This window comes from Protopterus annectens, chromosome 10.part0, assembly GCF_019279795.1.
Source record: "Protopterus annectens isolate FY-2018-M chromosome 10.part0, PAN1.0, whole genome shotgun sequence".
Classification (NCBI taxonomy): Eukaryota; Metazoa; Chordata; order Ceratodontiformes; family Protopteridae; genus Protopterus; species Protopterus annectens.
Window position 1 is genome coordinate 1,745,785,585 of NC_056744.1, and position 26,681 is coordinate 1,745,812,265.

Below are 26,681 nucleotides of genomic sequence, written 5' to 3' on the forward strand. Positions count from 1 at the left end.
TCAAAGAATCTTCCTCAGGCAGAGAGCAAAAGTTGGAGGTGTGATAGAAAAAAAGAGGTAAAAGCCATCATGTTTTTGGGAATGTAATAAGTTGGCAGATTTTAAAACTTTTCTGGAGTTCTTTGTCAGAAATATTGAGACAGCAAATGATTGTAGCAAAGGAAATAATTATTTTGATCCATGACACAGGATCTGAATTGCATAGACACTATAAGGCCTTATTAAGTTTAATTCTGTTGTCTGCCAAAACAGCAATTACTACAAAATAGAAATCAAAACATAAACCAACTGCATTTGAAGTATTAAATATTGTAAAACAGATAAGAAAAACCTGGATGAGGGATTATTAGAAAAGGGAAGGAGTTAATTACACAGAAATAAATGGCATTTGTAGGAATAATACATGCAGAATAATGTTCAGGAGGAGGAGTGAGTTTAACAGAAGGCAGGAATTGAGCAATTTATGTAATTTTGGACTGAAAGACTGTTGTTATAAAGAAAAAAAACGTAATGAATAATATGAGTAAACAGAGAAATGTTAATATGGTTTGTTTTCTTTTCTATTAGTGTGCCTATATTTTAGATTTAATAAAGGTGATTAAACAAAAAGTGCAGTAAAATGAAAACATTTAAGGAAAAAAAAAATCAAAATAATAAAGACAAAACATTCCAAAGATATAAAGGCACCCCAGATGACCAGTATGAAGTACAGTCCTGGCCATTATTGTTCCGGTTGTCATATACAGCAAATCTACACTCAATGAGCAACAAAAAACACCAGAATACAAAACAAATTTGAGTCTAAATCCAAAGGTCCCAAGAGAAAATGCAGAAACAGAGAAGACTACACATAGCCCTAATGCAGAACATGCTGCTGCACTGTCACTACAGCACTGTAACAATATAGCAACTTAGCTGCTGCTACTGCAGAGAAAGCCAACAGGCAAAATCTTGGCAGACATAAGCACCAACATTATTGATTTGAAAAAAAAAAAACACAAAATCCAAAAAGAAGTTTTGCAACAGTTCCGCAGTAAAACCGGCTCACAGCATGACTCCTCCAAACTAACTGTGTGCAGCCTTTCTCCACAAAACCATCTTATAAAGACAGTGATTCACAAGACATCAGTGTCTAGACACTTTCAGGCTAGTTGAATTCAGCCATTCTTTACATTCCCTCAAAGTGATCTACAAAAAGAAGTAGCTCCCACAAACTATCATACTATCCCAAAAGAAAACAAGCAGGCGAACATTTCTCCTCTAAAATGGGTTGCAATTAAAAGGCACTCTACCTGCTCTCAACAACAAAAGAAAGCAGTCATTTGTAAAATAGAACATATTTACTTACATTAATGTTATCTATTTATGCTTTATTGACCAGGTTAGTCCCACTAGACTAGCAGCCTTTTTTTGGGAAGGAGGGAGATCCAAGATAGTATTCATATTAACTAGGGGAAATTTGGTCAGGGTTCTAGGGACTGTCCCCTGTTGTTTTCACTAGGTGCCACTGCACCTTTTGCATAATCTGACCTGTCATCAACTCTGGCAGATGGGATCTTGGTCTCTACCCCATTGTCCCCTTCCATCTCCAGTGGTGGACTCAGAAGGTTGCTATAGCTTGTGGTGTGGCTGGGGGCAGTATAATGCTTTTCTCCCTAGCTTTCCTTACAGAACTCAGAGATTTGCATAGAAGTTTGTTACAGCTTATCAACAGGCAGTATACTAAACAGCAAGCAGGAATACACAAGCAAAAATAGACAAGTATACAGATGGCAATGTTTGGTGGTAGAGGTAAGGAGGCATGCTATGTAAATATGCCTCACAGTATCAAGCTGAAATGTTATTGTGGCATTTTTCTTGTTTACTTTTATTACAGTCTGACATCCTAGGAATATACAGGAGGTGGCTGACTTTTTGGGGTAGAGATGTGGAGACAAGCTGTTTATGTGTATGATAGCAAGAATGTAAAATATATGATTGTGGCAATTTGTTCTTTAACTTTCATCCCACTCCATCACCAGAGAGGGGCACAGAAGGTGTGTGTCTTCTGAGGGGAGATAGTGAGGCAAGTGCTATTCCCACATATGATCTATGTATGTTATAAGCATCTGTCTTTTTAATTATACGGACATGTTTTTTTGCAGGCTTTGAACAGTAAACCGATTACAACTTATTTCTTTCCTTAGTCAAGATTTTTAATCAGGCTATCACTAAATTTAAAGGTATGGAAAAACATCTCTAAAATAAATGTGTCTTAGCGTATCTACAACCTCTATTCCTTTTTGTGGGCCTAGTGGCCCTCATACCCAACCCAGCTTAATTTGGTTATTTCAGTTCACTCTACAGTGTGTTGAATGGATGGAGGAAAATGCTGGAGTAAGACATTGTATGGAAACACAAGATAACAGTCACCCACATGGTGAGGAGAGCCAGGGGGCAAGCAAAGTAAGCAAGAATTATACCCTTCATTTAAACATAGTATCTAGTATTATGGACTCCAGTTATGCCTTTAATGTATTTATAAAAAAATACTTGCTTTCTGCTATTCATTGTTCATAGTTTCATGCATGCATTTCTAAATATAGAAAAAGTAAAACATACATTTGGAGTGAGTGCATCAAGTGGTGGGACTTCTAATACTGGTGACATTTGTATTGTGTTTGGTCGGCAGTAGCTCCCCATCCCTATCTATTCTGGATCTAACACTGATAAAAGCCAAGACTCAGGATGCAAGCAATAAAACAGCAAAAAAGTAAACCACGATTATCTGTATGGTGTCAATTACTGCCTTTTTTAGGCATGCCCTGTATAAGATGTTGTTATAAGCCACTATTTATTTCATCTGAGGTTATGAAAAACTTGTTTTTTACATGTGATTCAAAACCTGTATAGAACAGTGATAGAGTCAAATAAAACATTATGTAAGAATTATGCAATGCATAACAGGACAATTCAAAATGCTATGTTTCTGTAAGCTGGTAAGAATACTAATAGTGAAAAAATCATGTTGCAAATAGGGAAGAAGACAAATTAGTAGATATTAAGCAAGATCTGATGATTGGCAATGCAATGTTGTATCATAAGGGAAATTAATATTTGCAAATTTAAGAAAACAAAGGCTAAAAATGTTCAGGGAACATTCTCACTACCTGTAATTCAACCAGTAAGGAATTAAGTAATCACGAAGTAGCTGAAGTTTTAAGTAAGAAACAATTATTTACAAATGAAAGAGTAGTTAACTTAAAGGAACATTTTAATAAAGGCTTATTTCAGAAAGAGTATAGCAGAAATGGGAGAGGTACGTTTAAATGATGTAGCTATAATAGCTCTGGATATATAAATGAATATGTACATTTATTCATCCCAAAATGTATATTGCAAAACAAAAAATACAATTTGTACTACAGTTACGTGATTGCAACTGTTACTATATTGGCAAGACAGAGAGAACAGTCCATGAAAGAATTAGAGAATATACTATTGCTATAAAGATGTGATTTAAATAATGTTTTAATAAAACACTAAGCTGAGTATAACAGTATTGAGAGTTTTAAATTTTAGCTGATAAAAGTTAAAGTGAAAGAAATGGTGGTGCATGTAACGTCAGTAATTTACTTCAACAGGCAGAGTAGATTATTAAGTGACAGTTGTGATTAGATACCCATACAAGATTCCAAGATCTGTATTAAATCAACTTCAACAATAATTCATTTCAGTGAAAATGAAGAACAGAGAACAACACTTTCTTTTTATATTTTAAAATACATTTATTGCATGGCATTTAAATGCTATATTTTAACTATAAAATATAATTTCTAATGATGGAGATGTAACACAGCAGTGAATGCTGACTAGGAAAGATTTTATTTGACTTTTGCTAACCCATAATTACTGAAATAATATTCAACATTTTGGTTAAATTATCTGGATGGACAACTTTTTATAGTCTAGAAATAAGGTGTTGTATAACAAGTCCATTCTACCCTGTATTAAAAATAACAAATATTCTTTATTTTGATTTATTTTAGCCACTGCAAAGAAAGTTGTCACTATGAAAAAAAAAAAAACAGCCAAAGTACACCACCTTCTTTTTCAGAATGTTTAAAATTTGTTTGTGATAGAAAACCTCAATTAGTTGAATCTATATCACCTAATAAATGTCTCAGTCTTGAGTTTTAGCACAAAATTTCAAAATCTTGGACAGAAAAACAAACAATTTTACCTATATGTTTTTCTTAGCTTAGATTCCCATATTGTGACATTAGTCAACATGACTGAATCACTTAACAACCATATTTTACACCATTGAGTGGCTTGCCCTGCTACAGCACACAGTCTGTGATCTGTGTTCTCCTATCTTGAGGATACTGTAGATGCCAAAAGTGGTTGGTCTGTACAACTCTTCTCCCTACAGGGCACCATGTAGAGTATGTGCTACTGTGTGCAACTCCATTCATTGATGAGTTTGAGAAGGAAACACTCAACATGTTTTTCAGAGATGGGAGGAACTCAGAGACACATGGAGAACATGCAAATTCCAATCAGGCATTGGCCAGAGGTCAAGACTGAACCTTGTACTTTGTGTATGGGAGGTGAAGACTTTAACGATTATGCCAACTGGTTCCTACAATATGGACACATGGGATGAAACTACATACAAATAAGACAGTGGTAATGATAGCAAACTGATGAACTTAGAAGTAGCTGAGAATTTAGATAGAAGAGAAGACAGTGGAACAGGTTAATATCTTCAGATATCTGGGAGGGGTGGCTGAAGAGAAGGGATGTCTGAATGAAGAGGCCAAAGCTAGAATCAGAGGGGCTGCAGCCAACTGGTATAGAGTGTCAGGTATAGTGTATGACATAAGAATGCCAAAAGAACTGAAGAGTAAGGTGTACAAAACAGTGGTGTCACCAGTACTACTGTAGGGTACAGAAACCTGGGCAGTAAAGGCAGAGCAGATGAGGAAGCTAAAGGTGATGGAAATGAAGTGCCTGAGATGGGTGGTAGGATGCACACTGTGGGACAGATGAAGAAATGAGAACATAAGAGCAGAAGCCAAAGTAGCTCCAATTGCAGAAAAGATCAATGAGTACAGATTATGGTGATTTGGGCACATGTGCAGAAAAAGCAGAAGACAATCTGGTGAAGAAGATTTGGGGTAGGCAGGAAGAAGGTAAAAGGAAATGAGGGCATCCAGCAAAGAGGTGGATGGATTGTGTGAGGGAAGATCTGCAACAGTCAGAGGTATGAGTGTCGAAGAAGGCAGAAGTGTAGCACTGAATCGAGAGAGACTGCGACAGTTAACCATGCACACTTACCCCATGTAGAAACTGGGAAAAAAGGCAGGTTGATGATGATGATTCACATACTGTATTACACACACAAACATATATATATATATATATATATATATATATATATATATATATATATACATATATAATTTTTATTTTTATATACAAGTACATTTGATAGATGGTATAAATTCTTTAAGTTTTGGTATTTGCATATATTCTGTACAGTTGCATTTGTTTGTAGATTCATGTATAAAAGACAATTGGTTATAAAGATCAAATGAAGAACACTTTTTTAGATATGAAATTAAAGCAGCCAATAAAAACTATTTGGAAAAATGTAAATGACTGGATTGTGTAAAACATTTTGAACATAATTATCATTTAAACACATTTCATTGTTTTAACTTGTCTGAAGAACATGAGTGTTTGTATTCTTGTGGTGTAGTGCATCCTAGTGACTGCTGTGGGATATGTGGAGTTGTGATGTTTGAACAGGTCCAAAAGTGGATTCCACAGACATGCACTGAATAGAAGAACTGTGCCTCCTTCTTGGATAAAAGGAGGAAAAGAGAGACAAGCAGGGGGGTAAGAGAGAGACAGTGGAGGCCTGAGAGAGCTCATGAAAGCATCAGGCTGGTGTGGAGGAAGCCGAAGTCTCCAGGTACTGAGTAGGGCAGTAATATGGTGTCTCTGCAAGATGACATGAGAAGCTCTGAAATCACAGGGACAGAGATGTGATCCTGCAAGTCACGGGGAAGTCATGTGGGAAATTGAGTAAAACTGTTTGTGTGGAATACAAACCAGTAGTGTGAACCTGGTTATAAACACTTATCTCTTTAAAGGAACTGTACTCAGAAAGTAAGATTTTGTTTTGGACAGAATGAAATGGAAATACCTTATGTTATATGGAAATACAAGATGATGAACATATATGTTATTCCCCAAAATACTGAACATATATTGAGCATTTGTGTTTTCCACATAAATAACCTACTTAAATTTAAAAAAATGAGGAAAACTGTTTTTTTATGACTACAACTTTCTATATTATCTATTTCAGTCTACCACTGTTCTGTTATTTAGTCTGTGATCTGCTGGTATTTGTCTTTTTTAATACTTTATAGATATTGCCACAAGCCCAAAGTGTTAGAAGACATGAGCCTATATCACAATTGCCTGCAGTATCAAGTGTGTGGCATTCAGTAACAACTGTACCCCACAAACCCTTGACCTCTTATTACACTTAAAATATGGATATGATAAAATGTACATTAAAAAATATACTTTGCACTTCATAGGCATGTTTTGTACTAATCTTATATATTCTGTCGGGTATTCAAAAGTCAGTCATTTTACAGCCATTTTATGATAGTATATTTCTCTCTGTTATTATATTTATACAGACATTTTATAATAGTATATTTCTCTCTGTTATTATATTGTAGGCAATATGCTCACTGTTAAAACTGATCCTTCTCCAGTGAAGTTTCCTCTTGGCTCTGATGCTGTGCTGAACTGTCATTTTGATGTTCAAAAACCAGTTCAAGTCAAATATCTAGCCATTGAATGGCGTCTGAAGCCAGACAAACCATTAATTAAATATGATAACAATATAACCATATATGGACGAGAAGCAAAGATGTTTCCAGATGAATTTGTGAAAGGAAATGCCTCTCTTCTTCTACCCAGCATCAAAGTAACTGATCAAGGAGATTATTTGTGCCGAATCATATATAACCCCAACAATGAAGAATCATCTGTGACGATAACTACTGAAGGTAACAGTCTAATGGGTAGCTGCTGTAGCAACAGTTGTAAATGCTGAATGTTCACTTAAAATAGCATGCAAAAGATAATCAATGAAGTAGTCTTACATGGTCACATAACAAGGTTCTCTTTACTAATTAGGATATAATGTTGTACATTTCATACAGCGGGGAGAATAAAGCACTGCTTACTCTCTGAAAATCACCATTTACTTACTAATATAAAGTACTAGTCTGTGTGTGTTACACTAATGGATTATTAAAGTCCATCTGATACTTTACTATCATTTCAGTCATAAGTGGGACTGAAAACACTGTTCTCAAAAGAAAACTGAGTTTCTGTGAGACTAACGGATAAGCTGTTTTTTTTTTTTTTTAATTCTGGGAAGATATATATAACTGACTATTGTGATTTATTTATCTATTTATTTAACATTTGTTTACTGGGAAAGTCCGACTTGGAACAAAGCCAATTTTCAGTGGGGGCCCGGGAAGAAACACTCCAGACACGTATTTGATTGAGCTAAAATAGATACTTCAATGTTTTCTTCAGACAGCTGCTGAAACAGTTTTTTGTCTTAGTAAATCTGACTTTTGGGTTTTGTTTGCATATTTACAAAATGCTTCTTTATTATTTTGTCTTTCATTTTATTGCAACATTATTTATTTCAATATTTTTGTATGAGTTTTAAAAACTCTAAGTCAGGGTAGAAAGCAGACCTTATGTTTGCTTTCTCTAAGGCCTGCAGTAGATTGATTCATATGTGAATTGTGGAAAGGGCTTGATAACTGATTTTCCAGTTACTCCAAGAAGCAACAAAACACAATATTATACAAACAGATATTTGAAAGAATGTTGTTTGAGAAAGCCTAAGCCTAAGTTTTAATTTTGGTTTGTATATCACTCCTTCCCCCTTTCCTACCTCTTTATTGCAATGTTATTTCACTGAAAGACTGTTTTTATTGAGTTGCTGATGTTTTGCTCTGGTTCTGCTATGAAATGACAACTTCCTGAAAGTCAATGTACCAAAAGGATGAAAAAAATGCCTAAAATTCAAGTGTGAAAAACTGATTTTTACTTGTTTTTTGCAGGAGGGAAGCCCTGACAAACACCAAACTTATATATGCCAACTCCATGATCGCAACACCTTGAAGATGGGAGAAATCTCCCAAAACAAGTGAATTATTATCGGTACACATGCAGAAATTGCACCTGCAATGATTTCCTATGGAAAGCAGTGTTCAGCATTATGCTGTTCATCAGTTTTCCTTTGTGCTACTGACACTTGAACAATTTCATCTCAAGAATGTTTAGGGGAGCCTTTTGGTCTAGGTCAGTGCAAAAAGCAAACCTTGCCTTCTTTCTGTGAAGCCTAAGCTATGTTCATAGATTCACAGACTTGTAGATATTCCAAGGCCATTGAGTCTTATGACCATTCTTGCCTTGTAAGTACCATCTCTCAGGCAACACTTCCTTTCCCCAGGACGGCCATACCAGTCAATCTCAAAATACATTTGTGGATATGCATCTAGTCATCTAGTTGTTTAAAGGGAGACAGTGAGTTGCACTGCTTATCCTGTAAGAGAAGTTTATTACTGATGTTTGGAGACTCTGGATTATGTACTTGTCCCTCCACCATGTTTTATTTATCTGTTTGTGATGATTCAGTTCGCTTGTTCTAGTTGGTGGAATCACTAGACTTACAGAGATACAGAAGGTCCAAGACAACTTGGTATCTAATGATCACTGAGACAGAGATCTTGCCTCAAAAGTTTGTAAGATACTGTATAAAGGGATAGATCTTTCAGATTCTCTTGACAGCTCAGGGACTTTAGGCTTGTGATTTTTCTAGTTATGGATCATTGAAGTCTAACTGTTAGATATGTTTAGTGAGATACATCCTGAAGAGAGTACTGTACTCAATCATAGCTCTCAACCACTTAGCACAAGAAATCTGGACAAAGCCAAAAATAATGGGGAGACAAAGGCCCAAAAAATAGGGACAAATTTTAAATATTGCTTTGAGGTTATGGACACAGCTAAAAAAAGCCTTGTGGTTGTCCTTGGGCTGGGAAGCTATTTTTACTTCGACATTGGATTTTTTAGACCTGATTTGCCCTCTGAGCTGTATATTTAACTTTATGAGAGAGTTTTTAATCCTGCTGGGCATTGTATTTCTTTACTTTTGCTATGACTTTCTTTCTTCTGTTGTACAACCTATTGACATTTGGATTCCACCAGGATGGCTTGTTTTTTTTTGAGTTTGTTCTGAGTTTACTGCTGGTAGGTACAGCTGTCTGTATGCATTGATTAACATGATTGTATAGTATATCTGTGAACAATTCCACACAGGCAACTGTGTTCTCAGGTTTAGGGGTGCTTGAAAATGTTGTCAGGTTGTCTCTTAATAATAGGAAGTTTGCCTTAGAACAATTTCTAAATGCTACTGGGTTAGCTGGAGTCATGAGTTTTATTTTTATTTCAAAGGAGACGGCTTTATAGGTATACACTAAGCTAATGACAACAAGGGCCTTTTAAGCCTAGCCATACATCCCAAATGTATCCAACAAGTTTGGTGCCCTAGAGGTTATTTTACGGGTGTGTGCAAGTTGAGGTATATGTGGTCAAACATTCTCATGTTGCCTGTATCCATTAGGGACATAGATGACAGACCAGGGGTAAATTTCTGATCTCCCATACACAAGTCCAAGTTATGCTTGACTAAGGTCAGGAAAGAACTCTGCTTCACATGGATGGGAAGTCTGTTCCAGAGAAGGGGTACTCCCTGAGTCAAATATCTGTCCCTGGATTGGGTTGCTCTGATGATATTTGTTTTCTGGATATGCAAGAGGTCCATCAGAAGAGGATACTGAGATGTCTTGTATATCAGACATAAATCACCCTTCAACAGTCTGTAGGAGACAGAGTATAGGGATAGGGCTTTGAGGTGATCTCCATAGGACATGTTGTTAACTCCCTGTATTCTTTTTGTGAAGAATGTGAATACTCCAGTTGTTGCATATGCCTGGCCAGGTACATACTAAAGGGGGTATTGTACTCAAGTGATAGGTTTGAAGAGGAATGAGTACAGTGGAATGATGACTTCCTTGGACCTAGATACCATGCCCTTGCTTATAAGTTGAGCAACAAAGAATGGTTTCCTTGCTGCCTTAGATACATGTTGGTCAAAAGCCAGGTTACTGTCTGCATACATCCCCAAATCCCTGACTACTAGGTCTACTCTTAGGTGTGTGTTATCAATGAGGTAGTTTCCTAGGGTAGCCAACTTCCCAGCAGGTACTATTATGCATTTCTTGGCATTGAGTTTTAAACTATGTCTATGGCACCAGTTATTTGTCAGTATTAGCCCTTCCTGGAGGATATTAGTGTCTTGGTGGGATTCTATGACTGCTCCCAGTTTGCAATTATCTGCAATATCTGCAAACTTGGTCAGATGGAGGACCTTGACATTAACCTTAACTTCTGAGATTTAGATACTAAAAAGGACAGGAAACAGTACTGAGCCCTCTAGTAATCAGCCTCACTGTGGCAGTATCCTGACTTCCTGGATTCTGTATGAGAGCCAACTGTCAGTCTAGCATGCAACATAAGGGTTTATGCCCAGTTTCGTGAGTTTGTTTACAATGCCTGGGTGGGGTACTTTATCAAATACCAGGCCAGGTAAAGACAAAGACAGGCAGTATGCACTGTTTTGCTCTAATCTGTTGCCTTGGTGATCTTCACAAAGAAGTCTATGAGGCTGGATAGGCATGATTTCCCCTTGACAAGATATACATTGGCATTATTAATCATTTCCATGACAATTCTTTCCATAACTTTGCATATAAGACTAGTCAGACTAATGGGTCTGTAGAAGCCATGCCCTTATGTATAGGGATGACTGTTGTAGTCTTCCATTCATATGGCACAAAGCCTGACTGGAGGCTAGGGTTTAATAGTGACCTCAACGGTCCTGAGAGGTCATGATTCATGCCATTTAGGAGACATCTTTGGATATTATCAGGACCCTTCGATGCAGTGTTCTTCACCTTGAAAAGTGTGTTTAGGACTGGTTCCCTAGTGATGGTTGGAGGGAGGGTTACATTTAATGGCCTTTCTTGGGGGAGGAGGGGTACAACTGGAGATGAATTTGTTGGCCAGTAGATTTGCTATATCTTCCAGTTCCATGTAGGTGGCTCTAATCACAATTAGATCTGCACATTGTTGTGTACAGCCTTTGAGGTTATGGACAGAGCTAAAAAAACCTTGTGGATGTATTTGGCCTGGGAGGCTATTTTTACCTCAAAATTGGCTTTGCTAGACCTGATATGCCCTCTGAGCTGTATATTTAAATTTTTGAGAGAGTTTTTAATCCTGCTGGGCATTGTATTGCCTTACTTTTGATATGACTTTCTTCCTTCTGTTGTACAGCCAATTGACATTTGGATTCCACCACGGTGGCTTGTTTTTTTTTTTTTGAGTTTGTTCTGAGCTTACTGCTGGTAGGTACAGCTGTCTCTATGCATTTATTAACATGATTGTATAGCATATCTGTGAACAATTCCACATAGGCAACTGTGTTCTCAGGATTAAGTGTGCTTGAAACGTTTGCCAAATTGTCTCTTAATAATAGGAAGTTTGCCTTAGAACAACTTCTAAATGCTATGGTGTTAGTTGGAGTCATGAGTTTTATTTTTATTTCAAAGGAGACAGCTTTATGGTCATTGGTCAGAACTTACCATAGAGGACATTACATGGGGGGGGTACAGTCTTCTCCCATGTTAGTGAGGGCCATTTGCAGTATGTTTGCTCCCCTACTGGGAGTCTAGTCCAGGATGTTAGTGTTTACAAAATCCAGGAATTTCTGGGCCTGCAGATCTAGAGTCATGTATGATTCCCAGTTTATAGTGGGATAGCTAAAGGAGCTCATGAATATTGTATTGGGTTGAATGGTGAGCATCGCCAGTAAGTTTTAGTTATGGGTTTCCTGGGCCATAGAGAGGGAAATAGAGCTAGCAAGGTCATGGCACTGGACTATGCCTATGGTGCTCAAGCTAAGCCAATCATTAAAGTCAATCATTTTCTGTTCATATTGTGGTGTTGTCCTTGGTGAAGGTAGAATGCTGCTCAAAGATAGGCTCATACCAGCTTGAAGCACACAGTCAGAGAGCTTCATACTATCTGTCTTCATATAGTCTAGGGAGGTACAGCTCAGGTTATTTACACCCACATGGACTATGACACAGTCACACTGGTACCTGTGGTCCAATGACTGAGAGCATGAGTGATCTGGCAGATCCTGGCCCCTGATAGACAAATGACAGTGACTGGCGAGTGGAAGAGTAAGAGATTCAGTTATTTCTGGACTTTGGATAAAAGTTTTGGCATTGAAGTTAGCACTAAATTTGTTTGCAAGGATACTGACAATGTCTACTGGATCAGAACAGGAGGCATCATTATGAATAAATTCAAGGCAATGCAGGGTATTGTTTCATAGTTTTCTAACATAGCTAAAGAAGGATTATAATTTATAGTTTCATAAGTGATTACTAGGCAAAACAGCCCCGGGGACCTTTTTAAGCCTAGTCATGTTTCCCAACTGTATCTGACAAGTTTTGATACCATGGATGGGAAGCCTGTCCCAGTAAAGGGGTAATCTCTGACATACATACTTGTACCTCCAACATGTCTGCTTATGTTGCAGATGAGGTTTAGGTCCCCAGATCAGGTGATTCTGATGCTATTTGTTTTGCAGATGTGCAACACGTCCATCAAGACAGAGTATAGAGATAAGGCTTTAAGGTGGTCCATGTAGGACATTTTGTTTAGACATTGTATTCATTTTGTGAGGAACTTCTGTGGATGCTCCATTTGTTGCACGTCTGTTCCAATACATACCAGAGGAGCACTGTACTTAATGACTGATCTGATGAGGGTGGAACAATGGCATCCTTGGACTTAATGACATACCATTGCTTATAAGTTTCACAACATAGAATGATTTCCTTTACTACCATAATTACATTATGGTCAAAGGCTAGGGTACCATATATATATATATATATATATATATATATATATATATATATATATATATATATATATGAGGTTACAAATCTCTGATCACTGGGTCTGTTCTTAGGGGTGTATTAACTATGTGGTAGTTTCCAGGAGTAGCTGTCTTCTCAAAGGTACAATTATGCATTTCTTGACATTGGGTTTTTGACCATGGCTCTGGTACCAGTTACTGGTCTGTGTCAAAACTTCTTGTCAGGTATTTGTGTCTTCAGGGGATTCCATGAATGTGCCTAGTTTGCAATTGTCTGCAAACTTTGTCAGCCAGAGATCCCTGATGTTGGCCTTGACTTTGGAGAAGTAGATTCTGAAAAGGAGCAGCCCCAGCATCAAGTCTTGAAAAAAAATCTTCTTCGCACTGGCCTTGTTTGTAAAGATAAACTCCTCTATCCTAACATCTTGGGAACTATCTTTGAGCCATCTGGCTATTCAGCAGGTAACCTAGAAGTTTACACCTAACTTTGTGAGTTTGTCTACAATGCCTGAGTGGTGTATTCTATTGAATGCTTTGCCCAGGTCAAGGTAGGCAGTATCATTTTACCCTTGTCCATTGCCTTAGTGACCATCATGAAGTCTATCAGGTTGACTACTCATGATCTGCCCTTGACAAAACGTTGGATTGGACCTAGTGTCTAAAGGTTTCCTATGCTATTGCTTATCATTTCCATGATAATTCTTTCCATGGCTTTTCATATGAGGCTTGTCAGCCTTATGGGTCTGTAGTTACTCAAGTCTATTAATGGCCACCCTTCTGCAAAGAGCTGACACTTGCAGTTGTCCATTTGTTTGGCGTGAAGCTTATACGGAGGCTACGGTTAAATAGTGATTCTACTGGTCCTATTAGGTCATGTTTCATACTTTTAAAAAGGCATCATGGGATATTATTAGGGCCCACTGATGCAGTATTCTTGGCCTTGTTGGGGGCACTGAGGATCTGCTCCATAGTGATAGTCAGAGAAATTCTGTTTGAGGGTATTTCCTAAGGTGTATCTGGGAGATGGGGCTAAAATTGGAGCTAAATTTCTTGATCAGTAGATTTGCTATGTCTTCCAACAAAGTATAGGTGGCACCATTTACAATTAGTTCAGTACATTGGCTTGCATTGCCTTTGAGGTTGTGGATGTAGTTAAAGAATGCGTTGTGGTTGCCCTTGGCCTGGGAGGCTATTTTTCCCTCATATTTGGTTTTGGTAGACTTGATTAGCCCCGAGTTGCTTGTTGAGATTGATGAGAGAATTTTTACCTTGCAAAGTATTATATTTCCTAATTTTTGCAATAATTTTTTTCCTTTTGTTATACAACCTGTTAATGTTGAGATTCTATCAAGGTGGCTTGTTTTTTGAGTTTGTCAAGTGTTTATTCTGAGAGGGTACTGCTGTCTCTATGCAGCTGTTAACATAACTGATAGGACTATAAAGGACTTGGGCTTCAAAGGCAAGCCTAAGTTCATGCAATTTCAGTAGACCTGATAATGTTTTTCATTTTTTTTGTAATATTTTTGACATTTTCCTTGAAAAGAGGAGTTTTGGATCTGCTGTATAATTTAAAAAGTTTATTCATTTTGTTGTACCTAGCATTTTTTTGTACCTTATCCATCATGTTATTGTTTGAGTAAGTGGATCATCAGGGTAGCTTACTTCTGAATTTCCCCATGACACCTGGCTCTGGTACGGACTGCTTGTTCAAAGCATTTTTTAAATGAGTGTAAAATTCCTTAGTAAACCTTGCTTTTATAGCAAGGCAAGTGATTTGCAGTTGTAAGTGAATTTTGATTATTTATTCATTTATTTATTGACATTTGATTACCAGGAAAGTCTGACTAGGTAGAAGCCCATTTTCAGCACAGGCCCAGGGAGAAAAGCTCCAAATTATTACAAAATATTTTAAGAACAATAATTTTACAATCTTCAAAGCCACAATGCTAAAGGATAACATTGTCCAAGCTGCAAAATCCTTTACTAATGCATTCTATGGGCACCTACAAGAATGCATGGATCGTGCTATCCCAAGCAAAACCAAGAGTCACTCCTCCAAGAAAAAGAAACCAGTCTGGTGGACTCCTGCCATAAACAAGCTATACAGTAGAAGGAGGAAACTAGTACAGAAAAGAGTAAAATCCCAAGAAGGGAAGACATCCCTGATCAGTATCAGCTAGAAACTACATTCCCTCATAAAATCATCCAAGGCGAGTTTCGAAAGAAAATTTGCCAAGGACTCCAAAGATACCACAAGGCATTCTTTAGCTATGTCAAGAATCTAAGTGGCAATGCTCGGATCTGCTCAGAGTAAGTGCAGAATGGTACAAAATACACTGAACTGACCTATATTGCCAACATCCTGGCAGACAGGTTCAGCACAAACTTCACCCCCCTCTCACCACCAAAAGGGCCCATAACCATACCAGAAGAATGTAGAGCTCCTGAAATAACAGACGCTCAGGTTAAAACAGCCCTCTCCAAAGCCAAAAACACAGCATCAGTGGGACCAAACGGAGTCCCAGGCTGCGTCCTACATGAGCTCAAAGACGAACTAACCCCTCACCTAAACACACTGTCCAAACTCAGCCTCTCCACAGGTTATGTACTCATAGAGTGGCGCGCAGTAACGGTTATTCCACTCCACAAAGGTGGAGCCACAACAGACCCCGGGAATTATCGCCCTATAAGCCTGACTAGCTTGGTCTGCAAGGCTATGGAGTGCATCATCATGGAACTCATTAACAAAGACATTGGGAACCTCCAAACACTGGACCCTACCCAGTTCGGCTTTGTTAAGGGCAGATCATGCCTCCTAAACCTGGTGGACTTCTTTGAGACAGTTACCAAGGCAATAGACAAGGGAAAAGTGGTACACACAGCCTACCTGGACCTCAGAAAGGCCTTTGACACAATTCCCCATTCTGGTATTATAGACAAGCTCACCAGCCTGAACATAAACCCCTACGTCACAAGATGGGTTGCCAACTGTCTCACGGACAGAACCCACATGGTAAGAGTTGCGGAGCTAGATCTGACTCTAAACCGGTTACAAATGGCATTCCCCAAGGCTCAGTCCTAGGACCCCCCCTGTTCGGCATATACTTCTCAGAGGTACAGGCAAGCACAGGAGGACTATGGCTGACTAAGTTCACAGATGACTGCAAACTAGGGGCTATAATTGACTCTCCGGCTGACACAGACATCATCTAAAAGGTTCTCACTGAGACGGACACCTGGTGTCAAAATCATGGCCTCAAGCTAAATGCCAAAAAGTGCATAGTCATCCCCTTTGGAAAAAATAAAGTACCCACAAACTACCACATAGGTGGTAGTCCCCTAAATACAGAATACGTAATAAGGGATCTGGGGACCCAAGTAGATAGTAAACTCTCCTTTGATAATCACATTGCCAGACTGGTTAGAAAATCCTTCTACATGGTACACCTTATCACAAAAGGGATCGCATCCAGATCAAAAGAGGTCAATGTGCCCCTCTACTCATCGCTCATCAGATCCATCATAGAGTACAATGCCCCATTTGGGATGTATCTTACAAGACACCTGCAACAGCTGGAAAGACCACAGAAGTACCTCACCAAGAGGATCACTGGCCTCAAACAGATGCCCTATGCAGCTTGACTGAAGAAACTCCAGCTGTACTCGGCTGCATACCGCCTACTCAGTGGTGATCTCTGCCTGACATACAAGGCCATGTCCAACCCAGAACTGATCGACATGCTCCACCTAAAGAAAAGCTTATCCCCTCGAGCCACACGCTCTAGGGATCTAAACCTCACCACAACAATAAATAGGATGTGCTGGAGGGATAGATTCCTGTCACAGAGACAAGATTCCAATCTACATTAGGCAGAGCTCCTAGCTAACACTCTTCAAGAGAAACCTTGAAGAGTGGATGGGAAACAGAAAGTTTCCCCCAGGGATCACTTCAGTGTCTTTACTGGACAGAGGCACAGGGAACTAATCTAAGGGGGTGGCAAAAGCCAACACATTCTGGCTAGGCTTATAAATTCCTTCGGGCAGATAGCCTAGTACCTACCTATGAACCAAAAATAAAATAAAACCTCTGCAGTTTAAATAATTATAACAAATTAGACACATAAAATACATTGGTTAAGAATTGATACAAAGTATATGACAATTATTTAATATTTACAGAACTTTTATACAGTTTGTAGAGAAATTAAAGGTAAGTTAGTCTAATACAAATAGGAACTGCAATATGAAGTGAGGGAAAAACAGGCTTATGGTATATTTAGAGAGAAAGTCAGTGAAGAGAATTAGATAGCAGTAAGTGATGAAAGGAGAGTAAGGAAGTATAAGGAATGAAAAGGTACTTGTTCACATTTAGGGATGTAGTTTATCCTTGTTTTGAGCAAGAACAGAGCCAGATTTTAGCTAGGAAGTCTTTCAGAGTGGTTTTGAAAGATGGGAGTGATGGTACAGACATGATGGATACAGGTAAGGAGTTGCAGGCTGTAGTAACCTTGTACAAGTACAGACAATGCCCAGCAGATTTGCTAGGTTTTTAGACAGACAGGAATTTGTTGTCACTGGATCGCAATGACCAACTGCGAATATAGTTGTATAGAATGTTTTTTAGTGCTGGACAGGCAGATGGATGCTGGATAATTTTATAGGTGGTAAAAAGTTGTGTATATGTTAGTTGATATGACATTTCTAACCAATTTAAGCTTGTCAGTGTGATATACAGTGGTGGGTTTTGAAAGGGGTATATAGTGCAAATTTAGCAACTTTGTTACAGCATTGTTCACATTTTAATTTTTGTGAAGCCTGGAGGTTATTAAGGATGGCAACACCATATAGTTCATCAAAGAGTAGGTTGAGGTTGGTATATCTGCAGTCATTAAATTCAGTGCGGTTTGCTGCATGGTCTTTTGGCAGTTTAAAAGAGAAGGCCACATGTTTGTGTTCAGACTATACTGGGGAAGTATGCAAAGCTATGGAGAGGATCATTATGGAACTCATAAACAAAGACATTGGGGACCTACAGACATTGGATCCTACCCAATTTGGCTTTGTCAAGGGCAGATCCTGCCTTCTGAACTTGGTCGACTTTTTTGAAACAGTCACTAAGGCCATTGATGAGGGTAAGGCAGTTCACACAGCCTACCTTGACCTTGCAAAAGCCTTTGACACAATACCCCACTCGGGCATCATAGACAAACTCACCAGCTTAAATGTAAACCCATATGTCACAAGATGGGTTGCAAACTGGCTCAAGGACAGAACCCACAGGGTCAGAGTTGCTGGAGCTATGTCAGACTCTAAGCCAGTCACAAGCGGTGTCCCACAGGGCTCAGTCCTGGGACCCTCTTGTTCGGCATTTATTTTTCCGAGGTACAGGCAAACATAGGAGGATTGTGGCTGACAAAGTTCGCAGATGACTGCAAACTGGGCACCATAATTGATACTCCAGCAGACACAAACATCCTTCAGAGAGGCCTCATAGAAACGGATAATTGGTGCCAGAGCCATGGCCTTAAGCTAAACGCCAAAAAATGTATAGTCATACCCTTTGGGAAAAACAAGGTACCGACAAATTACCACATAGGCGGTAATCCATTAAGTACGGAAGAGGTAATCAGGGACCTAGGGACCCAGGTTGACAGTAACCTCTCATTTGACACTCACATTGCCAAAGTGGTTAGGAAGACCTTCTATATTGCCCACCTTCTCATGAAGGGTTTCACATCTAGATCAAGAGAGGTCATTGTGCCCCTGTACTCTTCTCTTATCAGGCCAATGATTGAGTACAATGCCCCATTTGGGATGTATCTCACCCGACACCTGCAGTAGTTGGAAAGACCCCAAAAGTTCCTCACCAAGAGGATAAAGGGTCTTAAACATATGTCATATGCTGCCCGACTGAAAAACTCCAGCTCTATTCAGTCGCATACCGCCTACTCAGAGGTGATCTGTGCCTGACGTACAAGGCCATGTCCAATCCTGAATTAATGGACATGCTCCACCTCAGAAAATCCAAATCCATCAGAGCCACGAGAACAAGTGACTTAAACCTCAACACAGAAATAAATAGAACGTGCTGGAGGGACAGATTCATAACCCAGAGGCTCCCTACACTCTGGAACAGAATCCCAGTCCATGTTAGGCAGAGCCCCTCACTGACTCTATTCAAGAGAAATCTCGACGAGTGGATGGGAGATCATAGGTTTACCCCGGGGGTCATCTCTTTGTCACTACTAGACAGAGGCATAGTAAACTAAACCCTGAAAGGGCGTAGTATTCTCATCCTAAGGGGTGGTGTAAGCCACATACACTCTGGCTAGGCTTATAAATGCCCTAGGGCAGATAGCCTAGTACGAACCTATGAACCTATGAACCTATAGCTAAGGAGTAGTGCAGGAGGCAGTCATATTTGTAATAACTAGGTCAAGATTGCTGTGTCTTCTGGTAGGTTTGTTTACCAGCTGTTCAAGGGAGCTTTTGTTTATTAAGCCTAAGAATTTTGGGGAATATCCTATATTAGAGGTATAGCTATTCCAGTTTACTGAAAGGTAGTTAAAGTCACCAAAAATAATAACTTTTTTTTATAATGGGGACATTATTTAAAACACTGAGGAATCTTACATGGTCTTCAGGAGACAGAGAAGGTATTCTGTAACTAGCTATTGATTAATAACTAATCCTGCCCTGGCTGCTGCGTGTCCCTGGTCCCAGGGGGTCATTGCAATCTCTCAACCTCCTCCCTGCATTAAGAATTTGAGAACCTACCTGCCTGGTCAATAAGGACTCCCATCAAATAAGTCCTACCATCTCATCTGCATCCCTAAGAAACCTTGGTCCTGTGCTCAAAGTCCCTCCCTACAAAGGAGTAAAGAAACTCTCAACCTCCTCCCTGCATTAAGAATTTGAGAACCTACCTGCCTTGTCAATAAGGACTCCCATCAAATAAGTCCTGCCATCTCATCTGCGTCCCTAAGAAACCTTTGTCCTGTGCTCAAAGTCCCTCCCTACAAAGGAGTAAAGAAAGTACGTTTGACCCCCCCCCCCTGACCAAACTGTATACAGAATTGTTATTTATGACATAAAAATAGGTAGTGTATGTTTTAAGTCTCCCTCCTCAGCCAGGTTCCCAGCAGCCAGTCCCAGCTCTCACCCTAACTATTAACGCTTCTCTCCTTTGGTTCTATTAATTGAGTTACTTTTTCTTCTTTATTTCTACTTTGCCAACTTGCTGTAATCAAGCTGTTGTCCACTAGGTGGCACCCTAAACTTGGCTTTTTAATATCCCTTATTCTCTTCTCTAGTATTATATCCCTCATTACTTAGTATGTTCTCTTCTTTTTTCTCCTCTTTTCTATTACTACCCCCTCTGTTAGCTATATTCCCTTTCCTCTCTCAACTATCTCCTGTAAACTATCTATTGTAATAGTACTCCCCACTCACCTGGAATTACCTAGAGCTCCACTACAATCTGTAGCTTTCCGATTGTCTCTGGGATCTTATTTTTTTACTTGCTCTACAAACTGCTACCTCTTACCTCTTATCTAACTTGCCTTACACTTTTTTCTTCCTCCCTTAGTGCTTTTATTTGAATAATTGTCTGACTGCACCCCTGCTCTCCTTCCTTCTACTATTGTGCCTGTACCCCTGCACTCCTTCCTTCTACTATCGTTTCTTACGTCATGCTACTGAATATTCACCTATACTAGCTCACCTGTCTAGGATTGTTGCCCCTCCATAGACTCCTTCCCCCTACCTGGCCTATCCCCTCCTCTTCTCACCTCACTTCCTTCCCAAAAGCTTATAGTTGAGTAGCCTTGTGTGGCGCCATCTTTAGTATCCCGCATCCTGCCCTAGCTGCTGTGTGTCCCTGGTCCCAGCGGGTCATTGCAATGTAAGTCTGTTTTGTTTCAACTGCTGTATACTGCTTATCTTCACTTGTTTGTCAAAGTAATTATTGAATGCTAGCCTATGCTTTTTTGTACTAGAAGTTAAAGAGCTCTAATATCATCCTGAAAAAGTTACAGCCTACAAATCGGCTAACTAAACGTAGTGCCTCCTCGTGGGTTTTAACCATGCCATCCATCCTTACTGTGTATGCAGTAGACCTAGCAGCGCTGTTTTAGCATTAGGGTCCCGCGCTAGCTCCAGAGAATTACAACTAATTAACTTGCTCATGAGAGCGTTGAAAGACGTTAAGTGAAGTATCCTCACTTTAAATTGCTTTGCTTTTTACTTGCAGTGAATGCATTATTAGCTGCAGCATATTTCAGCTTTATTTGTTCTGCGTATGCTCTAGAGGAACTACCTATTGATAATTTGCACATGTTAGAGTAGGAATGAGAATAGTGAACCTATTTACTTTTACTTTGCTCTCACTACCCAATTTGGACCCAAGTATGTGTCTTTAGTTCAGGTTTAAAACTGGGAGTAGCTGTTTTAATGTTTCATTCTTATCAGCAAAGACAGTGCTTAAGTGAGAGCCTAGTACTACTCGCAACGCTCGTTTGTTATCGAGGCTGTTACCATTTTTTTTCCCTTATAACAATTACAATACTGAGCTAAGCTGATGGTGGGATAATTGATCAGCTAGACCGCTTGTATGTGACAGCGCAGTTCTACCAACAGCACTCGTGTATTTAGTTACCATTTTGTCCTTTATCTTATAAGTACTATATCCTGGGTTAAGCTGACGGACAGTTACAGATCAGCTAGACTGCTCGTACATGAGAGAGCAACGCTCGTGTTCCTTTAATTTCCATTCTCACTGATGAAGCGTAACTGTTCTCCCGCCTCTTGTTAAAGAACTCCTACTATTTTGATTGCGCTTACTCTTTTCTCTTAGAGCGGCACCCTGAGAACATAGCTAGATCCCAGCTTAGAGCTACAGTTAACTGATACTTTGGACTGAATCCACTTAAATCTTTGTTGGTATTGTCTTTAATTTTATTTTGTCAATACCCACGCCACTGTAATCTAACCTGCCCACTATTGAAAGTGAATCACGAGGAAACTTGGTAGGGTTAGACTAAACGTGGTACTTAGGGTACAATTGTATGTCGCCTTCCCTATTATAGCACAATTAATTGTGTGCGCTGGCTATTTAGTGTGATAGCTGAAGGGCTTGGTTTGAATAGGCTTCACCTGTACTTTGCTGCTTTACTGTTTATTATTGTCATCTTCTTAAGACACACCTAATACCTACTAATAATTTTTATGAGTTGCTCAGCAGGACTGAGTACATAACTGGCTTTTGATGATTTTATATATGTAAACTACCTGCCTCTGCTAAACAAATCTGTTGTGTCTCTCTGTAGTAGTGTATAAATACACCTAACATCAAACCACAAGACCACATCTTGTTTTTTTTAGACCTAGCTACTGTTGTATTACTGAGTACATTGTTGCCACTTCAGTAAATGTATGTGTTAAAGGTGCTTTTTAACAATGTATTTGTCTGCATTCTTCCTTAACTGTGTAAGCTCTATACTGAAATCACTGCTGGCCATTCACCTAACTGTTATTTTCTTTCTCTAACCTTCATAGCTCTCAACCTCCTCCCTGCATTAAGAATTTGAGAACCTACCTGCCTGGTCAATAAGGACTCCCATCAAATAAGTCCTACCATCTCATCTGCATCCCTAAGAAACCTTTGTCCTGTGCTCAAAGTCCCTCCCTACAAAGGAGTAAAGAAAGCACGTTTGACCCCCCTGACCAAACGGTGTACAGAATTGTTTTTATGACATAACAATAGGTAGTGTATGTTTTAAGTCTCCCTCCTCAGCCAGGTTCCCAGCAGCCAGTCCAAGCTCTCACCCTAACTATTAACGCTTCTCTCCTTTGGTTCTATTAATTGAGTTACTTTTTCTTCTTTATTTCTACTTTGCCAACTTGCTGTAATCAAGCTGTTGTCCACTAGGTGGCACCCTAAACTTGGCTTTTTAATATCCCTTATTCTCTTCTCTAGTATTATATCCCTCATTACTTAGTATGTTCTCTTCTTTTTTCTCCTCTTTTCTATTACTACCCCCTCTGTTAGCTATATTCCCTTTCCCCTCTCAACTATCTCCTGTAAACTATCTATTGTAATAATACTCCCCACTCACCTGGAATTACCTAGAGCTCCTCTACAATCTGTAGCTTTCTGATTGTCTCTGGGATCTCATTTTTTACTTGCTCTAACCCGCTCGCTCCGCTTCTCTACCCTACCCCCAATTCCCAACCACCCCCAGTGGTCCTACCCTTATACCTATCAAACCACACCCCTTCTCCATTCCACCTATCACAATCACATTTTCATTAAACGATCTTCTCTATTTTCCCACCTTTTTCCACCACTTCCTAACTCTCCCACCTCTCCCTTTTACCTTTCCTTACCACACCGACTTTACCTCTGTACCTACCTAATAATTTATATCTACCATGTCAATGAATAAACCCTCCACCCTAGCCCACTTACAGAGGTTACTCATATTACTCTACCTCCTTTAACTCTAGCATACCTGTTAATCTCCTATGAACACCCGGTATATTCAAACTTTCTATACCCTACTAAACAATATACCTCTTCTTCACTAGCCTCTCACACTGACCAATTCAACATTACATCCACACCCAGCTACCTATTACCTAAATACCATAGGACAGCAAACATTACATATAACTTCCCTAATACCAGAAGATATCCATTTCTTCTCAGTAAATATACTAATACTAGATATTTAACACTACTCCTCTCCCTAAAGGATGGAGATATTCACCCAAACCCCGGTTCAAACACCTCCACCACCACTCAACTCGTCAACTCAAACACCTCTGCCATTCACCTACTTAAAAAACCTCCCAACTCACTCTTAGTAGCTCACCTCAACACACGTAGCATTAATAATAAAATAACACAACTTCAAGCTCTCTTGGAACTCTACTCATTTGTTATTGTCTAACAGAAAATTTGTTAAAACCGGTAACTAAAGACAATGAAATTATACCACCTGCTTACAACATCTTACGTCTTAATTAACTGTGTAGCCAAGAAAGGTGGTGGAGTAGCAGTTCTGTTCAAATCTGATTTTCAAATAACCATCTTTAACCAAAAACCTCCTCAAGACTCTAATTCTGAGATACTTATTACCAAGCTTCAGCTAAATCCAGTCAAATCTATCTATATTATCTGCATCTATGTTCCTCCAGGCAATAACATTACTACCATCGAAAACATCCTTTGTTGGTTATCTCAAAACCTTCCCCAAGAAACCATAATCCTAGATGATTTTAACATTGATTGGAAATGTTGCAACAACTACCCTACTAGCCATATTAATCTCTATGAGTTTACCCAAACTATTACCTCCCCTACTAGAATAAACAAGACTAATAAGAAAGAAAGCACCTTAGGTTGGATAGTCATTAATAATCAACCCCAGACTTATGACTCTGGAACCCTCCCTGACGACATAAGCAACCACTCACTAACCTACATTATCAGGCTCAAAACCAATCCACCCATTCAACCCATATTTAGGGCAATTAGAACCAAGAAAAACTTCAACTTGGATCTATTCCTAAGTGAACTTACAGCATGTAATTGGTCCCCCTTAAACTACCTTTCTCTAGATGAAGCTGTTGATTACTTTAATGCTAATTTCCTAGACATACTCAACCACCATGCTCCTACCCGCTCTATCAGGATAAGAACTAAATCTGGTCCATGGCTTTCTAAGGATATCAAGCAAAAAAATCCATCTCAGAAATAAATACTGGAATAAATCACGCTTAACTAAAAACCCTGTTGACCTCCAAAACTACAAACAACTGAGAAATGAAACAAAAAAAGCTATACTGTCCGATAAAAAAAAATATTACCTACAATCTCAGCAGACCCACCATAATAAACCACAAAAGTTCTGGTCAAGTATTAATCAATTATTACATCCTGGTCAATCTATCACACCTAACCATCAAGGCACTGACAAGGACAATCCTAAACAAACTGCTAATGTCTTTAATACCTTTTTCACCAAAGCAATTCAAACTCTTGCCAGTCAGCTCTCTCCTCAAAACGTAACTATATCTAATTCTGACTCTAACCCACCACCTCCATTTCTCTTCCAACCTGTCCCAACAGCATTTATTCTCACCCTTATCCAAAAACTGAAACCATGCACTCCTTTGCTGACCAACTATCCGCAGAATACTTACAGTTAGCAGCCAAATCTATTGCTTACCCCATCTCCATTCTCATCAATAGAACCATCACTGAAGGATATATCCCCAAACTTTGGAAAGTCTCTCATATTATTCCCCTTCATAAGGGGGGAGACTCCACTGAACTCTCCAACTATTGTCCCATATCCCTACTTTCTCCTTTATCTAAGATCATGGAAAGATGTATCCACAGGCAATTGCTAGACCACATTCTCCATAATAACCTGCTTTCCAACTCCCAACATGGGTTCAGACCTTCCCATAGCACAACTACTGCCCTCCTTTCCTTTATTGATACCATCAACAAAAAACGTAACCTTAACATGCTTTCCTCTGCACTTTTCATTGACCTGTCCAAGGCTTTCGACATGGTAAATCACAATATACTCATAAACATTCTTTAATCTCTGTCTCTTGACCCACTAGCTATAAAATGGTTTCAGTCCTACTTAAATAACAGACATCAAGCTGTGCTCTGGAACACCATTCTTTCTACCCACCTACCTGTTAATATTGGTGTCCCTCAAGGGTCCATACTGGGCCCTCTCCTGTTTTCTATATTCATCAATGACCTTCACCAAGTAATTTCCCAAGCTACATGTATACAATACGCTGATGACTCCACACTTATATGCTCAGCCACATCTGTATCAGAACTTCACTCCCTTTCTCAAGACATATTTAACTCTGTAGAACTATGGTTTACAAAATGCTGTCTCCTATTAAACCCTAAAAAAACTAAACTTCTCCTTTTTACACCTACCAGTAAATCTCCCCAAGAGACTTCACGGTAACATCCAATAATGGTACACTCATATCCCAAGATCTTACTACCAAACTGCTAGGTATCACCATAGACAACAACCTTAACTTTGACGTCCATATTAACCACATTTTGAAAACTACTAATAAAAAATAGGCTCTCTTTATAGGATCAAACCCTTCCTCACTCCTGCAACTAGAATAACTATAGCCCACACCCATCTAATCTCTACCCTTCTTTATGCCTCACCCATATTTACTAATCTGTCAAAAAATAACCTTAAGAAACTAGAAAACTCCTATAATAGTATAGCCAGGTTTGCCACAGGTAACCCTTTCAGAGCACACCACTGTATTAATCTAAAGCATCTAGGGTGGCTTGAATTACAGCAGCAGCAGCTGAAATTTAATCAACTGGCCATCGCCCATAAAATACTTTATCAACCTGCCAAGACACCCATCCTATCTAACCTTATTCACCCCTATTATAACCTGAAGTCCCTAAGATCTTCACAAAAACTTCTTGTATATATCAATAAATCAAACAATAGAGCTGGAGACTCTCTCTTCTCTAATACAGTTGGAAAAA

At 39.1% G+C, this 26,681-nt stretch overlaps 1 protein-coding gene across 4 annotated transcripts in view; it reads left to right on the top strand.

The window, feature by feature from the left end:
* The window catches only part of LOC122813971, a 1,592,156-nt gene that overhangs the window by 788,690 nt on the left and 776,785 nt on the right, over positions 1–26,681 (top strand). For all 4 annotated transcript variants that reach the window (XM_044086526.1, XM_044086527.1, XM_044086529.1 and 1 more), the window contains exon 6: positions 6,747–7,079. In XM_044086526.1, coding sequence (XP_043942461.1) covers positions 6,747–7,079 — 333 coding nt within the window. The remainder of the gene's footprint in view (positions 1–6,746; positions 7,080–26,681) is intronic.